Genomic DNA, 16,826 nt, shown 5'->3' on the forward strand with positions numbered 1-16,826 from the left:
GTTTTGTTAGGGGTGGATGGAGTGCAGTGGCATGAAAAGTTGACTCAGTCTGCCTTTGTTGAGTTGACTTTCGTCCATCCCAGTAGTTCCCACACTTAAAGTGTGCATACAAATTGCCAGTGAAACTCTAGTTAAAGATGCAGATTCCTCAGAAATTCTGAGTCTGCAGGTCAATGGATGGCTAGACGAAGACATGTATGTTTACAGGCACTGATGGCAGGTCCCAGGGCACACCACATCGTCCAACCGTGGATAAATCATTTCCTTGTGAGAAAATAAACGCTGACTCTGTTTATAGGAAAAGTCATAAAGCAAGGTGGCCCTTTTGTAGGTCCTTGACTGGGTCTATCTATAAAATACAGGTTCAACATAGTTACCCTATCACCATATCCACTCGTAGGCATATGCCCAAAGGAGCTGAAAGCAGGGACTCAAGCAGATGCTTGCATGCCAGTGTATACGACAGCACTCACACTAGCCAAAAGGTGGAAATAACCCAAACATCCATCAACCAACAAATGGATTTTTTTTTAATGTGGTATATCCATTCAATGGAATACTGCTGTCACAAAAATGAAGTAACTGACACAGGATACAACCTAAACTATGAAAACACTATGCTAACTGAAATAAGGCAGACACAAAAAAGGCAGATATCATATGATTCCACTTCTGTGAGGTACCTAGAATAAGCAAATTCATCAAGATAAGAAGTGGGTTGAAAGCTACCAGGGGCTGGAGGAAGGAAGAGGAAGAGAATCGGGAGCTACTGCTTAATGGATACAAATTTCCTGTCAGGTTGATGAAAAAATTACGGAAATAGACACTGGTAATGGTAGCACACAACTATGAATGTACTTAATGCCACGACATTGCACACTTAAAAATGGTTAAAATGGCAAATTTTATGTGATATACATTTTACCACAGCTTTAAAAAATTAAGATATGAAAAACCATTAAGTGCCACATTTTAAGTGTGTGAACTCTACGATGTATGAACTATATCTCTGTAAAGCTCGTATAAAAAAATTAAGGGGATGAACCAGTGAATTTCAAGATTTCCTTTTAGTCTCACTTATCTGTGGATCTGTTATTCAGGTTGCATTTTGCTGTTAATCATTCAGAAAAGAATTGTTTTCTCCGAAATGAAAAGAGCCATTCCCTCCATAAAAACTAAGCAGCTTCTGCAAAGGTGCTGAGGTCCATCTTTCATGGGTAGGAAGAGGGAAAGTATCAACCTGCTAGTCCCACCAATTCAGGAAGACAACGTCAGTGCAGGCAATCTTTACAGTGCAGATACATTTTATGTAAATACGTGTTTGTGACATAATTATCCTCCTTTCTCTTAACCATGGCTCTGTCCTCAAATGACTTCTCTTCCTGTTGTGTCTCTTTCTCTGTGAATCCAGCCTCTTGTAAGACAGCAGCCATCTCCTTCCAGTCTGTGTGGATGACCCCTGAGCTTCCTCCCAGGGTCTCACCCCACATCAAGCCCTACTGAGTCCACCTCCTCAAATTCATTGTCTTCTTTCCATCCCCATATACCTCCCTTAGTTCATGTCCTTATAGTTACTCGCCCAGGCATTACTGAGACCATGATAGTTCTCAACAGTCATTACCTCTTAAAAATCAGAGACTATAGTCATAATCAATCATCATCGTACCTGTAGCAGTAGCACAGTGCCTGGCACTTTTTAGGCACTCAGTAATTACTTACTGACTCAATAACATCTATATCTATAACCCTGAGCACTAGCCCTGTGTTCCAAATGCCTGTGTGGTGGTCCATTTACTCTGTAACCAACGAATGAGCGACTACTGTGTTTTAGTGCCTGTGCTACACATATAAAAGAGAAGATGACTGACAGTTGAATGGGGGAAATAGACCCAGAAGGAATTATACAATGTAGTGTGTTAAATGAAATAGTAAACGTATATGAAAATAGTAGCTGTATTGTTGAGGGGGCAAAAGGAAGAACTAATAACTCAGAAAGGAAGGGCAACTCCTTTCCTGTCTTCCCACATTTTATAAGTTCTGAGGATAGGGACAATTTTTTTTTTAACGTTTATTTATTTATTTTTGAGACAGAGAGAGAGAGAGAGAGAGAGAGCGAGCATGAGTGGGGGAGGGGCAGAGAGAGAGGGAGACACAGAATCGGAAGCAGGCTCCAGGCTCTGAGCCATCAGCCCAGAGCCCGACGCGGGGCTCGAACCCATGGACTGCGAAATCGTGACCTGAGCTGAAGTCGGACGCTTAACCGACTGAGCCACCCAGGCACCCCAAGATAGGGACAATTTTTACCAATCTTTTAATTCTCCTTTCGGCTCCCTAAGCAATGCTTTATGTAATAAAAGTTCAATAAATCTCTCTTAAATAAATGAATATATGAACAAATGAATGAGGCAGATCATAACATCTAGCACCAAATGAATCTATTCATGCCTTTAAGAACTTGTTCCTCGGGATATGATCTACCTCACACTCATGAGGTGCATGTAATTCTCTTCGTCATTATCTAACTTAGACCCACTTAGCATGTGCAATTATGACAACGTGCTTGATTCCCTCTTTTGCTCAGGGCATGCACACTCCCTCTCCCTTACGTAGGCTTCTTCAGTTCAGCAAATGTTTACTGAGTAAGTCTGTCTTCAAGATGCTGTGCTGGCTTCACACAACACGAAAGGAGGACATGCTGGTGAGGTGAGGCCTGACACTGCCCCGGTGAAGTTATGCAAAGAAAAGGCCAAGCATGGACCCCTCACGTTTCTTTCCCTCAGACCAAGTCTTCCTGCTTCAGTCAGCGAAGTACTTTATTATCTCAATTCTGCGACCTTTAAAAAAAAGCCATTTCGTTTCTGAGCATTCCCAGAGGATTAGAACCAGAAATCAGAGCAAAGAGATGTTGTAGCTCCAGAATAAATGCTCCCAAATGGCCCTGATCTTAGAAGGGGCAGGGTCTAGTGGCCCACAGGAGATTGCCACACAAACTGTAAAGCTCCATATGAACATCAGTAGCCAGTGATTATGATGATGATGGCCCCACCCTGAATAACTGTGTTGGGTCAGGCTCTATGTAGACTGACTGCAGCTTTTTTTTTTTTTTTTGGTATTTATTTTTTTTTTAATTTTTTTTTTTTAACATTTATTCATCTTTGAGACAGAGAGAGACAGAGCATCAACGGGGGAGGGGCAGAGAGAGAGGAAGACACAGAATCCGAAACAGGCTCCAGGCTCTGAGCCATCAGCCCAGAGCCCGACGCGGGGCCCGAACCCACGGACCGCGAGATCGTGACCTGAGCTGAAGTCGGACGCTCAACCGACTGAGCCACCCAGGCGCCCCGACCGACTGCAGCTTTTACTGACCTGAGTGTTGATAGGGGCTCTCTGGCTCGGAGGGGCTTCCTGGGGAGTGAGGGTAGCCGGCGGTGCACGGGGACTGTGAGAACACGTGCCCGGGCCCGGGCGAGGGAGGGAACGCAGGGCACGGAGGCTGCTGGAAGGAGTCGGGATAGGTGGCATTGTGTGGCATGAGAGGCTCGCTGTGGAGGGAGGCACTGCGGAACTTGGCCAGGAGGCTGAGCTGGGGGTTATATTCACTATGTCTTGGCACGAGCACCGGAGGCAGCACTAGGATGAGAAAGGAACCAGCGGGTTAGACTCGAACGTTGGCTCGTCGGCACAAAACCCGGTGGACGCTTGCTGTTTGTGTCTGTCCATTTTTGCTGAGACAACTCTGTTTTCTGGGAACTATCCATCCACCATTCTTTGTGCTTACTGTAGAACTGTCAGTTAAGGTCCCATCTTTTCCCAGAAAGTGAGCTTGTGAAACAAGCTGAACACCAAAGTTTAACGCTTAAACACTCTTATTGCAAACTGAGTATTAAACAGAGTATCACAGTAAAAAAAAAAAAAAACAACAAAAAAACAGTTTAGAGGAGAATCGTTCTGATGTCAGCACTCTAAAGAGACTGTCTATTCAGTCCTACCACAGAAATTACCAGAGCTGCCCTATTATGTGGCCATCTGCAGATCTAATTGCTTGTGTCTTCCTTTAATTTTGCCCATAAAGTGGTTATTTTTTTAAGGCAAAATTGGTTTCTAAGTGATCCTCAGAATTTTTTTTCCCTCAGATACCATGTTGAATTATTCAGATGGCCAGCCTAAATTTTAGGCTCAGTGGTACTGCTAAAGTAAAAAAAAAAAAAAAAAAAAAAAAAAAAAAAAATTCTACTTGTCTTTACCAGAAAGATTTAAAGGTAACTAAAAATCATTAAGTCAAAGATAAACAGAGTTATAAAAGTAAGAGATAAGCAGCAATAAGATAACTTATAAATAAAGCCCCATGTGTGTTTCTTCTGAATTCCATACTTGAAAAAAAAAAAAGTATTTTTGATCCTGATTCTATACAAACAGTTAGGAATGGATGCAATTCTCAAAGGCAAACATTATCCAGGCTTTCCTAGTTCCTACTGATTTCTGCAGTGTCACAACACCTGGCAGTTGTCAGTAAATGGTGTTGAGTACAGCCTCCGACCAACATAAGTTCCAGAAAGAGAAGCAGAAAAAACAGAGGGAGGAAGTGATCAAAGAAATAACAGAAGAAAATCTCCCAGAGCTAAAGAAGGATCTATGTCATCACATTGAAAAGAGCCGTGGAATACACAACCCAGTTAACGAAAAGAGATCCAGACTTGGTCATACCACCTTGAATTTCAAGCATCGAAGGGCAAATGGAATATTCTAAGGGTTCCTAGAAGATCACCTCAAAGCCACCTATGAAGACATGAGAACTGAACTGACTATTGCTTTCCCATCACCAATGCTGGACACTAGAAAGCAATGGACCAAGGCTCTTCTAAGGGAAAATAATTCTTAACACAAGATCCCACGATGGAAACCAATACAGTAGCCAAAAAATAACATAAATCATAAACTAAAATGTAGATATCAAAGATTTAAAAAGAAGAAAAAAAGAGAGAAGTTAATATAAATTAGCTAAATCCTCATCTTTTGTATTAGTCAATGAAATTATCTAAAGGTGATAAATTCAGAAATAGATTTATAAGCATATCATATAGAGTTACCTCCACAATTTTTAGGAATCAATGTGTAAACATTGTCTAGGTGTATAAGTATATTATCTAGAGTTATCTCCATAATTTTTGGTAATAATGGAAGGAACTAGCAAAAGAACTAACCAATAATGATTAAAAGAAGTTGTTTCTGGAGATGGATGTGGTAGCTCTTGTTTTTAATCACACTACTGATTTGTTACCATATGCAAATATTGATAAAAACTTTCATAAACAAGTAAATATTCTGGGGGCGCCTGGGTAGCTCAGTCGGTTAAGCTTCCTTCCAACTTTGGCTCAGGTCATGATCTCACAGTTTGTGGGTTTGAGCCCCGTGTTGGACTCTGTGCTCACGGCTCAAACCTTGGAGCCTGCTTCAGGTTCTGTGTCTCCCTCTCTCTCTCTGCCCTCCCCTCACTTGTGCTCTCTCTAAAAACTAAATAAACAGGGGTGGTGGGTGGCTCAGTCGGTTAAGTATCTGACTTCAGCTTAGGTCATGATCTCACATTCCGTGAGTTTGAGCCCCGCGTCGGGCTCTGTGCTGACAGCTCAGAGCCTGGAGCCTGCTTCCGATTCTGTGTCTCCCCCTCTCTCTGCCCCTCTGCTGTTCATGCTCTGTCTCTCTCTGTCTCAAAAATAAATAATAACATTAAGAAAAATTTTTTAATAAAAAATAAACATTAAAACAATTATTTTTTATTATTTTTTTTAACGTTTATTCATTTTTGAGACAGAGACAGAGCATGAACAGGGGAGGGGCAGAGAGAGAGGGAGACACAGAATCTGAAACAGGCTCCAGGCTCTGAGCTGTCAGCACAGAGCCTGACGCGGGGCTCGAACTCACGGACCGTGAGATCATGACCTGAGCCGAAGTTGGATGCTTAACCGACCAAGCCACCCAGGCGTCCCGAAACAATTTTTTAAAGGGTAAATGTTTCAGAATAAACAAACAACAATAATAGCAATAAAATAAGATCAATCACAAAGTCTACCACTTATCCACCATAATACATTTATGTCTTTCTTAACAAGCAACACTTTTTCGTTCTACATGTAGAAAATAAACTCTAACAGGTAAATGAAAAGTCTTAAACTAAACCACAACAGTCGAGGGTGCAGAGAAACAAATTATTTCTTCCCCCCTTAAAAGCCAATATGTGCATATACTGTTTTATGACATTATAGGGCACCCAATGGCAACATCATTCAAAAAATGAGCTGGATGATAAGCCATTAAACTTCCTTTTATGTGTTCCATGAATACGCAGGAGAAAGATAGCTTTCTCCATGAGTTGTCTGAAAGTGAGGGCCCGACAGAGTAAATGGTATATGGCTTCTTTTGCGATGACATTTCTTCATCACAATGATAACAAGGTTCAAATAAACACTCACTTTTCTTTTTTGAGTGGACTCACATCCCCTGAATACACAGAATTCAATTTCTTCATAGGCCACAGATCAGAAGCACCAAAAGAAAAAAAAAAGGGGGGGGGGGGTTCGTCCTCCTTTATTGAGACAAATGCCTTGATAATGTGTTTTCACCACCTGGATGAAAACTTTTGTAAAGAAAGCCGATGGTATCATTCTGGTGTTATTCAGCTTGACTGGCTAGTTTACCTTAGATTTACACTGATCATATTTTTAAACACTTTCACTCAAAACATAGCGGTCTTAGTCCATTTGGACTGTTATAACAGAAATACCATAAACTGGGTAGCTTATAAACAATAAAAATTTATTCCTCACAGTACTAGAGGCTGGGAAGTCCAAGATCAGGGTGTAGCATGGTCAGACTCTGGAGAAAGTTCTCTCCCAAGCTACATATTCTGATCATCTGGGTCCTCATAAGGTGGAAGGGTATAAGGGATTTCTCTGAGGCCTCCTTTAGAAGAGCACTAATCCCATTCATAAGGGTCTTTCTTCGTGACCAAATCATCTCCTAAAGCTCCCATCTCCTGATAGCATCACCTTAGGCATTAGATTTTCAACATGTGAATTGGCGGGGAGGGGTACATAAACATTCAACCCATAGTAATAGTTATTCCTAATTACTAAATTCCATTTCTAGATCACAACTGCTGCTTACAAATATGACATAGTGAGATTACAGACAGTGGTTCAATTTTATGCCGTCTTTTAAATACCACACTGTCTTATTTTTTTTATTTTTATTTTTTTTCAGAGACAGACAGCAACAGAATGTGAGCAGAGGATGGGCAGAGAGAGAGGGAGACACAGGATTTGAAGCAGGCTCCAGGTTCTGAGCTGTCAGCACAGAGCCCCACACAGGGCTTGAACTCATGAACCGTGAGATCATGACCTGAACCAAAGTCCGACGCTTAACCGACTGAGCCACCGAGGCGCCCCAAATACCACACTGTCTTAACAACTAAGTCTTAACAACTAAGCATTACAAGGGGGCAACAGTGGCAGGAGTTACTGTGTATATGGGTTGTGTACAAAGCAGAGCTGAGAAAAGCTTTTGTATCTTTTTCAAGAGTCATGTGGTTTTGATACACGGGTACTTTCAGTCAAGAAGAAATTGTACTCCTGAAATGAGCTCCAGTCGCATGGCGTAAAATCACCACACGCTGCAAAAACACTTTTCTCATGGCTTCCACTAAACTCCAGCCATGCAAAGTGAGGTTTGAGTACTAATGACACTCGTACCAACTGCTGGGTACCAGTCGATGAAGGTGCAGTATTGAAACTGAGAGTTAAGGTTTAAAATTTGAACAGCAATTTGACAGAGCAATTTTATATCTGTTGAAATGAAGAGTAAAACAAAAACAAAAACAAAACTGAGCTCGCATTTGGTAAGTCTTCTTAAATGTTCATTTGCCTGGCAATTCATTTGTATTACAGAAGTACTACAAATACTAGATACTTGAAGGGTTGGAAATTTAAAAATTAAAAACTGGCCCTTCACTACAGGTAGTTTGAAAAGCATTTAAATAGATGATTTAAGTGGTTGTGTGAGTAAAAAGAAAATCTGAGTGTAGCCCTCAATGTTCCTAAAATGAGGGAGTCAAGAAAATGAGATTTCAAATGAAAAACTTAAGCTTTATGATAATTAGGAACCCAATAAACTTGCTTAACATTAGCATCCTCACTGTTCTCAAAATATTTACTTTCAACATGACCAGAAAGCTAGATGTAAAATCTGCTTTTTCTAATAAAAAACATCAAAGTTAGTTAGGAATAAAAAATCCTGTGTAGCTTAAATATTACCTTAAAATTAATATTATATTTACCCATCTTTCATTTTGGGAAGTCAAACCTAAAATATAATAATATGAAATATACCTGCCATATGTAAAAATATTTACATTTAACATTTCTTTTTTTTTTAATGTTTATTTTTGAAAGACTGAGAGAAACAGAGCATGATCAGGGGAGGGGCAGAGAGAGAGGGAGACATAGAATCCAAAGCAGGCTCCAGGCTCCAAGCTGTCAGCAGAAAGCCCTATACGGGGCTTGAACTCAAGCACCATGAAATTATGACCTGAGCTGAAGTCCGATGCTTAACTGACCAAGCCTACCGAGCCACCCAAGCGCCCCTTGCATTAATATTTCTAAAAGAACCTTACATAAACTAAAACACCAAATAAGGCTTTAAACTTAGGTTTTCTAGTATTCAAAAGGAAAACCAGAGACAATGAGCCAGATAACTTCTTGCAATGTACATTTTACAACTCCATTACTCAGGAAGAAAGAAATGATTTCTTAATGAACATTTTTTTTCATCAGGTATATTTTGAGTGCTTACTGTAACTCATATCTTTGAAACAAACAAGCAAAAAAGAATCAAGTCATTGTCATAAACTTGGACCTGAATGACTTTTTTTTTTTTTTTGGTATACAGAAAGAGCCCAGAGAGAGAGGAAGGAAAGAAGGGAAGAAAGCTAAGACCTATATGATTTAGTGAAAACACGTCAGATTCTCCAGGGCTTTCTCAACAGTCTCCTACAGAGACTCACTCAATCCCAGGATGAAGAAACTGTGAGAAGCATCCACACGCAGGCAGTGACTTCCCTGACTATAGTTATACAACACGATGGCAAGATTTGGGAGCCCGAAAGGTGGCCTAACTCAAACCACTGTAGGCTGGGCACTTCCTAGTACCGCTGTGAGGTTAACGCCAGGCCTACTTAGACACAACCACCTCTCTCTCTTTTTTCTTTTTTTTTTTGGTTTATGTATTTTTGAAAGAGAGAGACAGACAGAGAGAGTACCAACAGGGGACAAGAGGCAGAGAAAAGGGGACAGAGGATCTGAAGCAGTCTCCAGGCTCCATGTTGACAGCAGAGAGCCCAACATGGGGCTTGAACTCACGAACCGCGAGATCACAACCTGAGCCTAAGTTGGACGCTCAACCGACTGAGCCACCCAGGTGCCCCTAGACACACCCATCTTTTAATGGACGTGGGCCACTTGGCAGAGCTCATGTGCCAGCCCTCTGGTCTCCCGGAATGAGACAGGTGGCCAGTCAAGGAGAGGAAGCTCCTATGAAAACCGCAGCCCTATAGCCAAAGGAACACTCTATCCAAAGAGAAGTGTAGTCAAACTGCTACAACCAGTGTGAAGGACAAGGGTAAACATCAGACTTCATAAAGGGGGTGAAATATATGTACCCCCCCACACACACATATGGGTACATGAAGAGTTTTAGAACAGTATTGAAGCCATATTTAAGAACAACTGCTAATCTTTCCCAGCCCCTGTTGCTTTCAGTCCTAAAAGGATTTCTAGCAATTCTTCCACTGGCTGTTTTCAGACCCAGATATGAGATACTTCCATGCACCTGAGCTTGGGGAAGGTGGCAGCAAAAACCTCCTTTAGTTTAGTTCGGTTTCATTGAGGGAGAGAGGATAGAAAGGAGGATGTTCCTTTTTTTTTTTAAGTTTATTTATTTTGAGAGAGAGAGAGAGTGAGTGAACAGAGGTGAAGCAGAGAAAGAGAAAGATTCCCTAGCAGGCTCCACGCTGCCAATGCACAGCCTGACTCGGGGCTCAATCTCACGAACCGTGAAATCGTGACCTGAGCCAAAATCAAGAGTCAGACACTTAACTGACTGAGACACCAGGGTGCCCCAGGATGTTCATGTTCATAACAAGGCCATATTAATACCTTCAAAGACCTCCAAGAACTGGAAAAACATGATGACAACTGCAAAATACATCAAAACAAAAATTCATTTTTCAAAATCTCACAAAACATCTATGTATACTGGAAGCACCTTCTTTCTAGATTTTTCTGACTACAAAAGTTTGGATTACTTCCTCGGATTTGAACCTCCCCTCTTTTCCTTTGGTGAGGTGGGGTGGGGGGCGGGGCTTGTCTTGCTGATGCCCCATCACTCCTCTTCAAGTGGGACAAGACTCCTTAACTTTAAAGATAAACCATGACATCAGGAAGAAAATCTCACCTGGAGTCTCCACCCGGCGATAGTGGTAGGGGTTAATGCACACCTCTTTCTGCTTGGATCCAAATGGGAACTCACAGCACTCCAGCGGCTTCAACTCGTGGTGAGACTGGAGATCAGGCCAGCGCCACACTCGGCAGTAAATGACGTGGGGCAACCCCTTGCGGTGGGACACCTGCAGCCGCCCATCCAGGGACCTGGGAATTGTAACGCATTTGCTGGGCTGCCCCGGGCAGCTGAGGGCCCTCTCCAGCTCATCCATGGCTCCTTTCTTCTTCTTTAATTTCTTTACTAAAGAGTCTACTGCCTTCTCTGCCCACTTTTCCTCTTCATCTCCTTGCTTCCAGCCTAGCAGTCTCTTCACTGCCGGGCTGGTGAAGGAGAAGAGGGAGCTGATGGGGGTGCTGGAGTGCATAAGAGGTGAACTGCAGGTGTCCAGTGCAAAGAGGACCTGGACAGAGAGCCCTTTATTGCCTGCAGGGCCTGAGGGAAGTATGCAGGGAAGTATGCAGGGATGTCATAGGTACAAACTCTGCAGGGATGTCACAGGTACAAACTCTGCAGGGTTGTCACAGGTAGAAACTCTCCAGGGATGTCATAGGTCTTCCTTTTCTTCTGGAAGTAACTGACCGATTCAGGCTGGGAACTGTGTTGACTTTCTGCTAGGTCCTAGAATAGGCTGGCCAAGTCTGAAAAACAAGAAAAAAACACTCTAATCAGCTTAATCAGGATACTTTTCAGAAATAAATTAAAGGTTGGATATAAGGAAGAAAATACACTTCAAATGTTTTGGACTTGAAAACTCTTAGTCATCTTTGGCTCTTCCTTCTCCATTATCCCCTGACCCAAGTCTTGGTGATTCTGCCTTCAAAATGTCTTCTAGAATTTGAAACTCCCTCTCCATTTCCACCAGTATCTGAGGCCTAGCCCACCTCACCATGCCTAGACTACTGCAACAGATTCTGAAGTGGCTCCTCTCTTCCAATTCAAATAATCCATTAAATCCCAAATATAAGTTTTAATGAGTCATTTTCCTATTTCAGAAATTACAGTGGCTCCTTAGTTTCCCAAGCATAAACTCCTCTGCCTAGATTTGAGAGCCTCTGTAATCTTTCCTCAACGTGCTCACACTTCTCCCTTTCTCAATTACAGTTTATGCAAGTAACCCATCTTCACTGATGAAAGAATAGGTACATGGAATAAAAAAATTAGGACACTAATAACCTCACCATTTGTATATGTTCTTCCAAATGACTTTACAGGGACAGTGGTTCCCAAAGTGTGACCCAAGGACTCCTGCGAGTCCAGAGTTCCTTTCAGAGAGCTGCAAGGCTCTCTCTTTTCCAACTACATATCTGTGTGTGCTAGGCTTTTCTTCATGTATTTCAACTTTAAAAATATATCACAACAGATTATATGCAGAAACAGGTAAGAGAATTCCAAGTGTCATCTATTAACCAGGCATTAAAGGGATTTGCAGAGATATAAAACAGTAACACTCTTTCCAATAATTCTTTTTAAATATAGTTTTTAAAATAAAAATGTTTATGCTAATATATAATGGGTTTATCATTCTCTTTTAATGAATAATTAAGTATTTTTAAGTTTCTCAGTCTTAATTTCAAAATGGTAAATATTTGATAGATATAAGACACATACACAAAGAACCTTTGGAGTTCTCAATAATTCTTAAGAGTAGAAAGAAGTCATAAGACCAAAAAAGTTTGGGAACTGCTTTTTTAGAAGTTACATACAGTCACGGTACATAAATGTGGACAGAAAGAGGTACTGCTGTCACATTTGTTATTCTGCCTGAAAATCAGCTGAATTCTTCTTCGCCCTGGCACCCAGAGGAGACATTCTTTCCCAGTTATTCAACATTCCCATTTAAATTTCCTGAGGTTGAACTATACTTCCTCCTCCGTTAAATAGTTGGCTTAAACAAAACCCTCTCCCTCCTCCAGATTTTAGAAACCAGCTACCTTATTAAAGTTTAAAGTGTCTGTTGGTAACATTTTGGAACAAGCAAACTCTCAGTATTCAAGAATCAATCTAGCTCAACATCTCCAACAATTGCTTGTTTAGTATGAATTAAATATCATTTTCTCCTCCACTTCCCTAGAGAGAAAGCTGCACCTTTCTGAACACAATGATATAAACTTCTCCCAACGAAGGCGCTACATAAACCCCTGCTATTTTAATTATCAGGGGTCCCATGTGAGGAGGATGCCAGCTTGGTTACTCAAAAATTGGTGAATTTAGTAAATTAAAGCAACACCTGCATCATTTTATTCCGTATATAGACTTTATTTAGCAGTGTATAGAGGTAAATGATGATGGAAAGGAGACTTGAGGGCTTGATAGCTGGGTTTTTTCACTTGGAAGTTTGACTTACACCCGGTTTTATTTAGAAAGGTTGATTTTGTGGCTTAACGGTCATGAAATACAGTTAAGTCACTATGTTCTAGTTCTGTTTACTTAATCAAGACAGGCTGCCTTAAAGCAATGGTTGAAGAAGATTAGGAGCTCTAAAGAGAAGTAACATGATGCAGAATAATCTGAACCCCCAACAGGCTTTGAATTCTGCTTAGTTTTACATGGGATTTCTATTAGTAAATTGTGAAATAAATATTTAAGTTTAGGTCAGTGACTGATAAAAGCTTTCTATAAAATGTTCCACAGAGTTAAACTAAATATACCCTTTAAAAAACGTTTGTTCCAGCAGACAAGTAACAGTTCTCTAAACCAGGGCTCATTGTTGTTTTAAACTATGTGTTCCTATCTACGAATGGCACTTGAAATCAACTTATTAGAACAAAACAGCTTTTGTAAAAACAACAAAATAGACTATAGTGCAATGCAGCTAACGAAGGAAGAGGATTATTTCGCTAAAACTTTCATTCAGAGGTGTATGTTCTGTGTGACAGATGGCCATGAGGGTCACAATGGAATTTGCAATGCACAATGTAATGTCATTTGGTATTGTGGGTTACAGTTAAAAAAGACTGAAAAGCACTACCTTTAAGCCATAGAGTTCCTCAAGCCATGTCTGTTTGAGGTTCACCTTGATAAGTGACTTGCCAGGGCCACTCTCCCACCTCATCCCTTGGGGAAACACCGACTGGTCAGAAACCTAAGGTCCAAGGAACCCTGGCTCTACAGTCTGATCTCACTGCCACATTCTGAATCTATATAATGGTCTCACAGTGGCTCTTTATAGCTCTAAGACCCAGCTCCCATCGCATTACACAGAGGCTCTCGCATTGAGGGAGGCCCCAAAAAGTCAAATTTAGAATCTCAGAGTATTTAGCACTAAATTTGTAATAGGAGCCTCCAGGCAGGGAAGGAAAGAGGATAGAAAATATCAAAAAGTTAAGGTTTAATAAAGCTGGCTGGTGGGTACACAGATGTTCAAAATAATATTCTCTACACTTGTTCTTTGTTTTGATACGTTTTTTAATAGAACAAGTAAATTTAAAAAGTGAATCAGACTTGGACTCTCACTAACATTAAGGCCTCAGTTCCTATTTGTCCCGGGGAACCATTGAAGGTTCATTAAGGCCATTCCATTCTCACTCATATAAAGTCTTTGCCACCAAAGGAACAAAGGGCCCCTTGTTTATCTCCAGCTGGTCATCACTCTGACATCAATAGTGCACCCCCCCTCCCCCCATGCAAGCTTGTTTAGTAGTGTCAACCTGGCTCAGAACAGCTTTCCACTGTCAGATAATTTAAATGCCCTTAGACTATCTGCTCAAACTGAGCACGACCTCCTCAAGTAGCACTGCCCAGGCCCATCATCATCATTAAAACAGAGCACTCCCAGGGAGGTTATTAAAAAACTGTTCCACAAATAGGAGGGGGGTTGTTAATACTGCTGTAGTTAGTTACTCTATTCCTATAAAGTACAAAGAAGGATAAAGCCATCTTTATAGTCTATAAAGATGAATGTATGTGAAGTATTTATAAACAAAAACCTGACCAGACAATTTCCACAAAATCTAACAAGAGCTATGGAAGAGAGATGCCAGGCGGTACAGGGGGAGGAGTCTCTGGCCCAACTTTGGGGGTTCTGGAAGGATTTTGGAGATGATTACTGAGCTGCCCTTAGAAGGATGTAGGTCACAGTTAAAAAACAAACTAACTTGGCAGATTAGGATAATTTCCTAGTAATTCTTTTTGTGGTTAAATTCTCACTTTCCTAAGACAACTGTCTATGCCTTGTCACAAACCAACCATGTGAGCTTTGACAAGTCATGTGGTCTCTCTGGCCCCCCTCATTTCCTTGTCTGCAGATCAAGGGGGGCTCACCCTCAAAGTAGGCTCTGCCTGGGCAGTAGTTCCACGACTCCACGGCTGTCGGCTGTAACCTGCCACATGGGACTGTGTGACTCCTTCAGCTGCTGCCGACACGACATTACTACCCTAGTCTACTCCTGGGGTAGCACAGCCTGAGAACGAAGCCTTCACTCATGAAGCTGTATTGCATAGAGCAGAGCAAAACAACAATTTTTTCCACTGTTGTCAAATTGACCCTCTTTATAGCAAATGTCATGTACCAACACAGCATGATTTCCACTCTTCTCTCCATACTTTTGTTTCTTTCTAGCATTGTCTTTATTACCACGAAGGAACCAGAGTGAAAACATATGCTTGCGGGGCGCCTGGGTGGCTTAGTCGGTTAAGCGGCCGACTTCGGCTGAGGTCATGATCTTGCGGTCCGTGAGTTCGAGCCCCACGTCAGGCTCTGTGCTGACAGCTCAGAGCCTGGAACCCATTTCAGATTCTGTGTCTCCCTCTCTCTGACCCTCCCCTGTTCATGCTCTGTCTCTCCCTCTCTCAAAAATAAATAAAACGTTAAAAAAAAATTAAAAAAAAAAGAAAACATATGCTTGGTATTACTGTGTTTGACATTACATGCAGTGCCTTCAGTCAAAGCCCTCATCACCCCAGACCTCCACAAATGTTATCTGCTGGCCATTACAGCTTGCCTTCTGTAGGCAGAAGGACAAAAGCACAGCTCATCCCTCCTCTGGCTCACTCGTGGTCCACTTCACATACAGCACAAAACAGTATTTCCTTTTTTTTTTTTTAATGTTTATTTATTTTTGAGAGAGAGACAGAGTATGAGTGGGGGAGGGGCAGAGAGAGAGGGAGACACAGAATCCAAAGCAGGTTCCAGGCTCCGAGCTGTCAGCACAGAGCCCGACGTGGGGCTTGAACTCACGGACCGCAAGATCATAACCTGAGCCGAAGTCAGACACTCAACCGACTGAGCCACCCAGGTGCCCCACAAAACAGTACTTTCTTTTTTGGGCATCTGAGTTTTACAATAAACCTCAACTGAGTAAGCAAAAAAAAACCCCTCATTTTCAAGTTTTTAAAATAAACAGGACCACTTAAAAGAAGAGCAGAGCTGACCACAAGCATATACACTATGATTTAACTACCTAATTCCACCCTAAATTCCAATTTGTCAGGCTGTACAAAAGTTTGGGAGATAGGAACATTTCATTTTTAAGTTGTTGGTTTAAATCAAACTCCTGTTAGCAGTTACTCAAGATTATTTTTCCTTACTGTCCTCCTTGGAAGATTCAACTGGTGATTTTAATCCTGACGAGAACAAAATTTAAAAAATACCATTTATGATGAATATGTTGGCTATCTGCCCTGGAGCATGCCAAAGCATTGCACACACAGAACTTCTGAGCAACCCTTCAGGGGCACTGCTTCCTTGTCAGTGTGTCCAAGAAAAGTCTACATCACCAACCACGCTGTATGCCAGCCAGCGTAGGGGATCAGATGGCATTTGCCCATTCTGCAAGGGCCCACTCCAGAAACACTCACCACGTTGAGACATAATTGTTTCATTATTTTTGTTTTTTAATTTTTCAATTTTATCAGTTTTGACCCTCTAATCCATAGTATCCCTACAGTATCCCTATTTTTATAGCACTTTTGTATACCAGTAATTAATATGGCAATAACAAGTGTTTTAAAGTTAAAAACAGATCCAAAAAAATGTCTACCTAGAAAATAGTTGGCTATTATTACCCCTATTGACACGTATATATCATGTCTTATTACTGCGTACACTTGGAGAGAAACCAAGCTTAAAACACACACACACACACACACACACACACACACACACACACACACACACGCAATGTGTATTTCACTTAAACTAGTCTGTCATTCCTATGTGTTTCAAATGAGTGGTAATTACAAGTTTGCATTGTAAGGGATAAATAACTACCCCATACATGTACCAGTTTAGTGTCACTGGATAAACATGTCAGTTGTGTAAACATGGAAATGGTATC

General features: G+C 41.3%; 1 protein-coding gene across 4 annotated transcripts in view; it reads right to left on the reverse strand.

Moving 5' to 3' along the window:
- SMAD9 (SMAD family member 9) overlaps positions 1-16,826 on the reverse strand; it is a 78,550-nt gene that overhangs the window by 19,591 nt on the left and 42,133 nt on the right. For 3 of the 4 annotated variants that reach the window (XM_042954383.1, XM_042954330.1, XM_042954362.1), the window contains 2 exons: positions 10,504-11,189; positions 3,367-3,630 (listed from right to left, as the gene is read on the reverse strand). In XM_042954383.1, coding sequence (XP_042810317.1) covers positions 3,367-3,630; positions 10,504-10,915 — 676 coding nt within the window. In that variant the 5' untranslated portion in view covers positions 10,916-11,189. The remainder of the gene's footprint in view (positions 1-3,366; positions 3,631-10,503; positions 11,190-16,826) is intronic. The other variant, XM_042954449.1, reaches the window with a different exon arrangement.

This window comes from Panthera leo, chromosome A1, assembly GCF_018350215.1.
Source record: "Panthera leo isolate Ple1 chromosome A1, P.leo_Ple1_pat1.1, whole genome shotgun sequence".
NCBI classification, from domain to species: Eukaryota; Metazoa; Chordata; class Mammalia; order Carnivora; family Felidae; genus Panthera; species Panthera leo.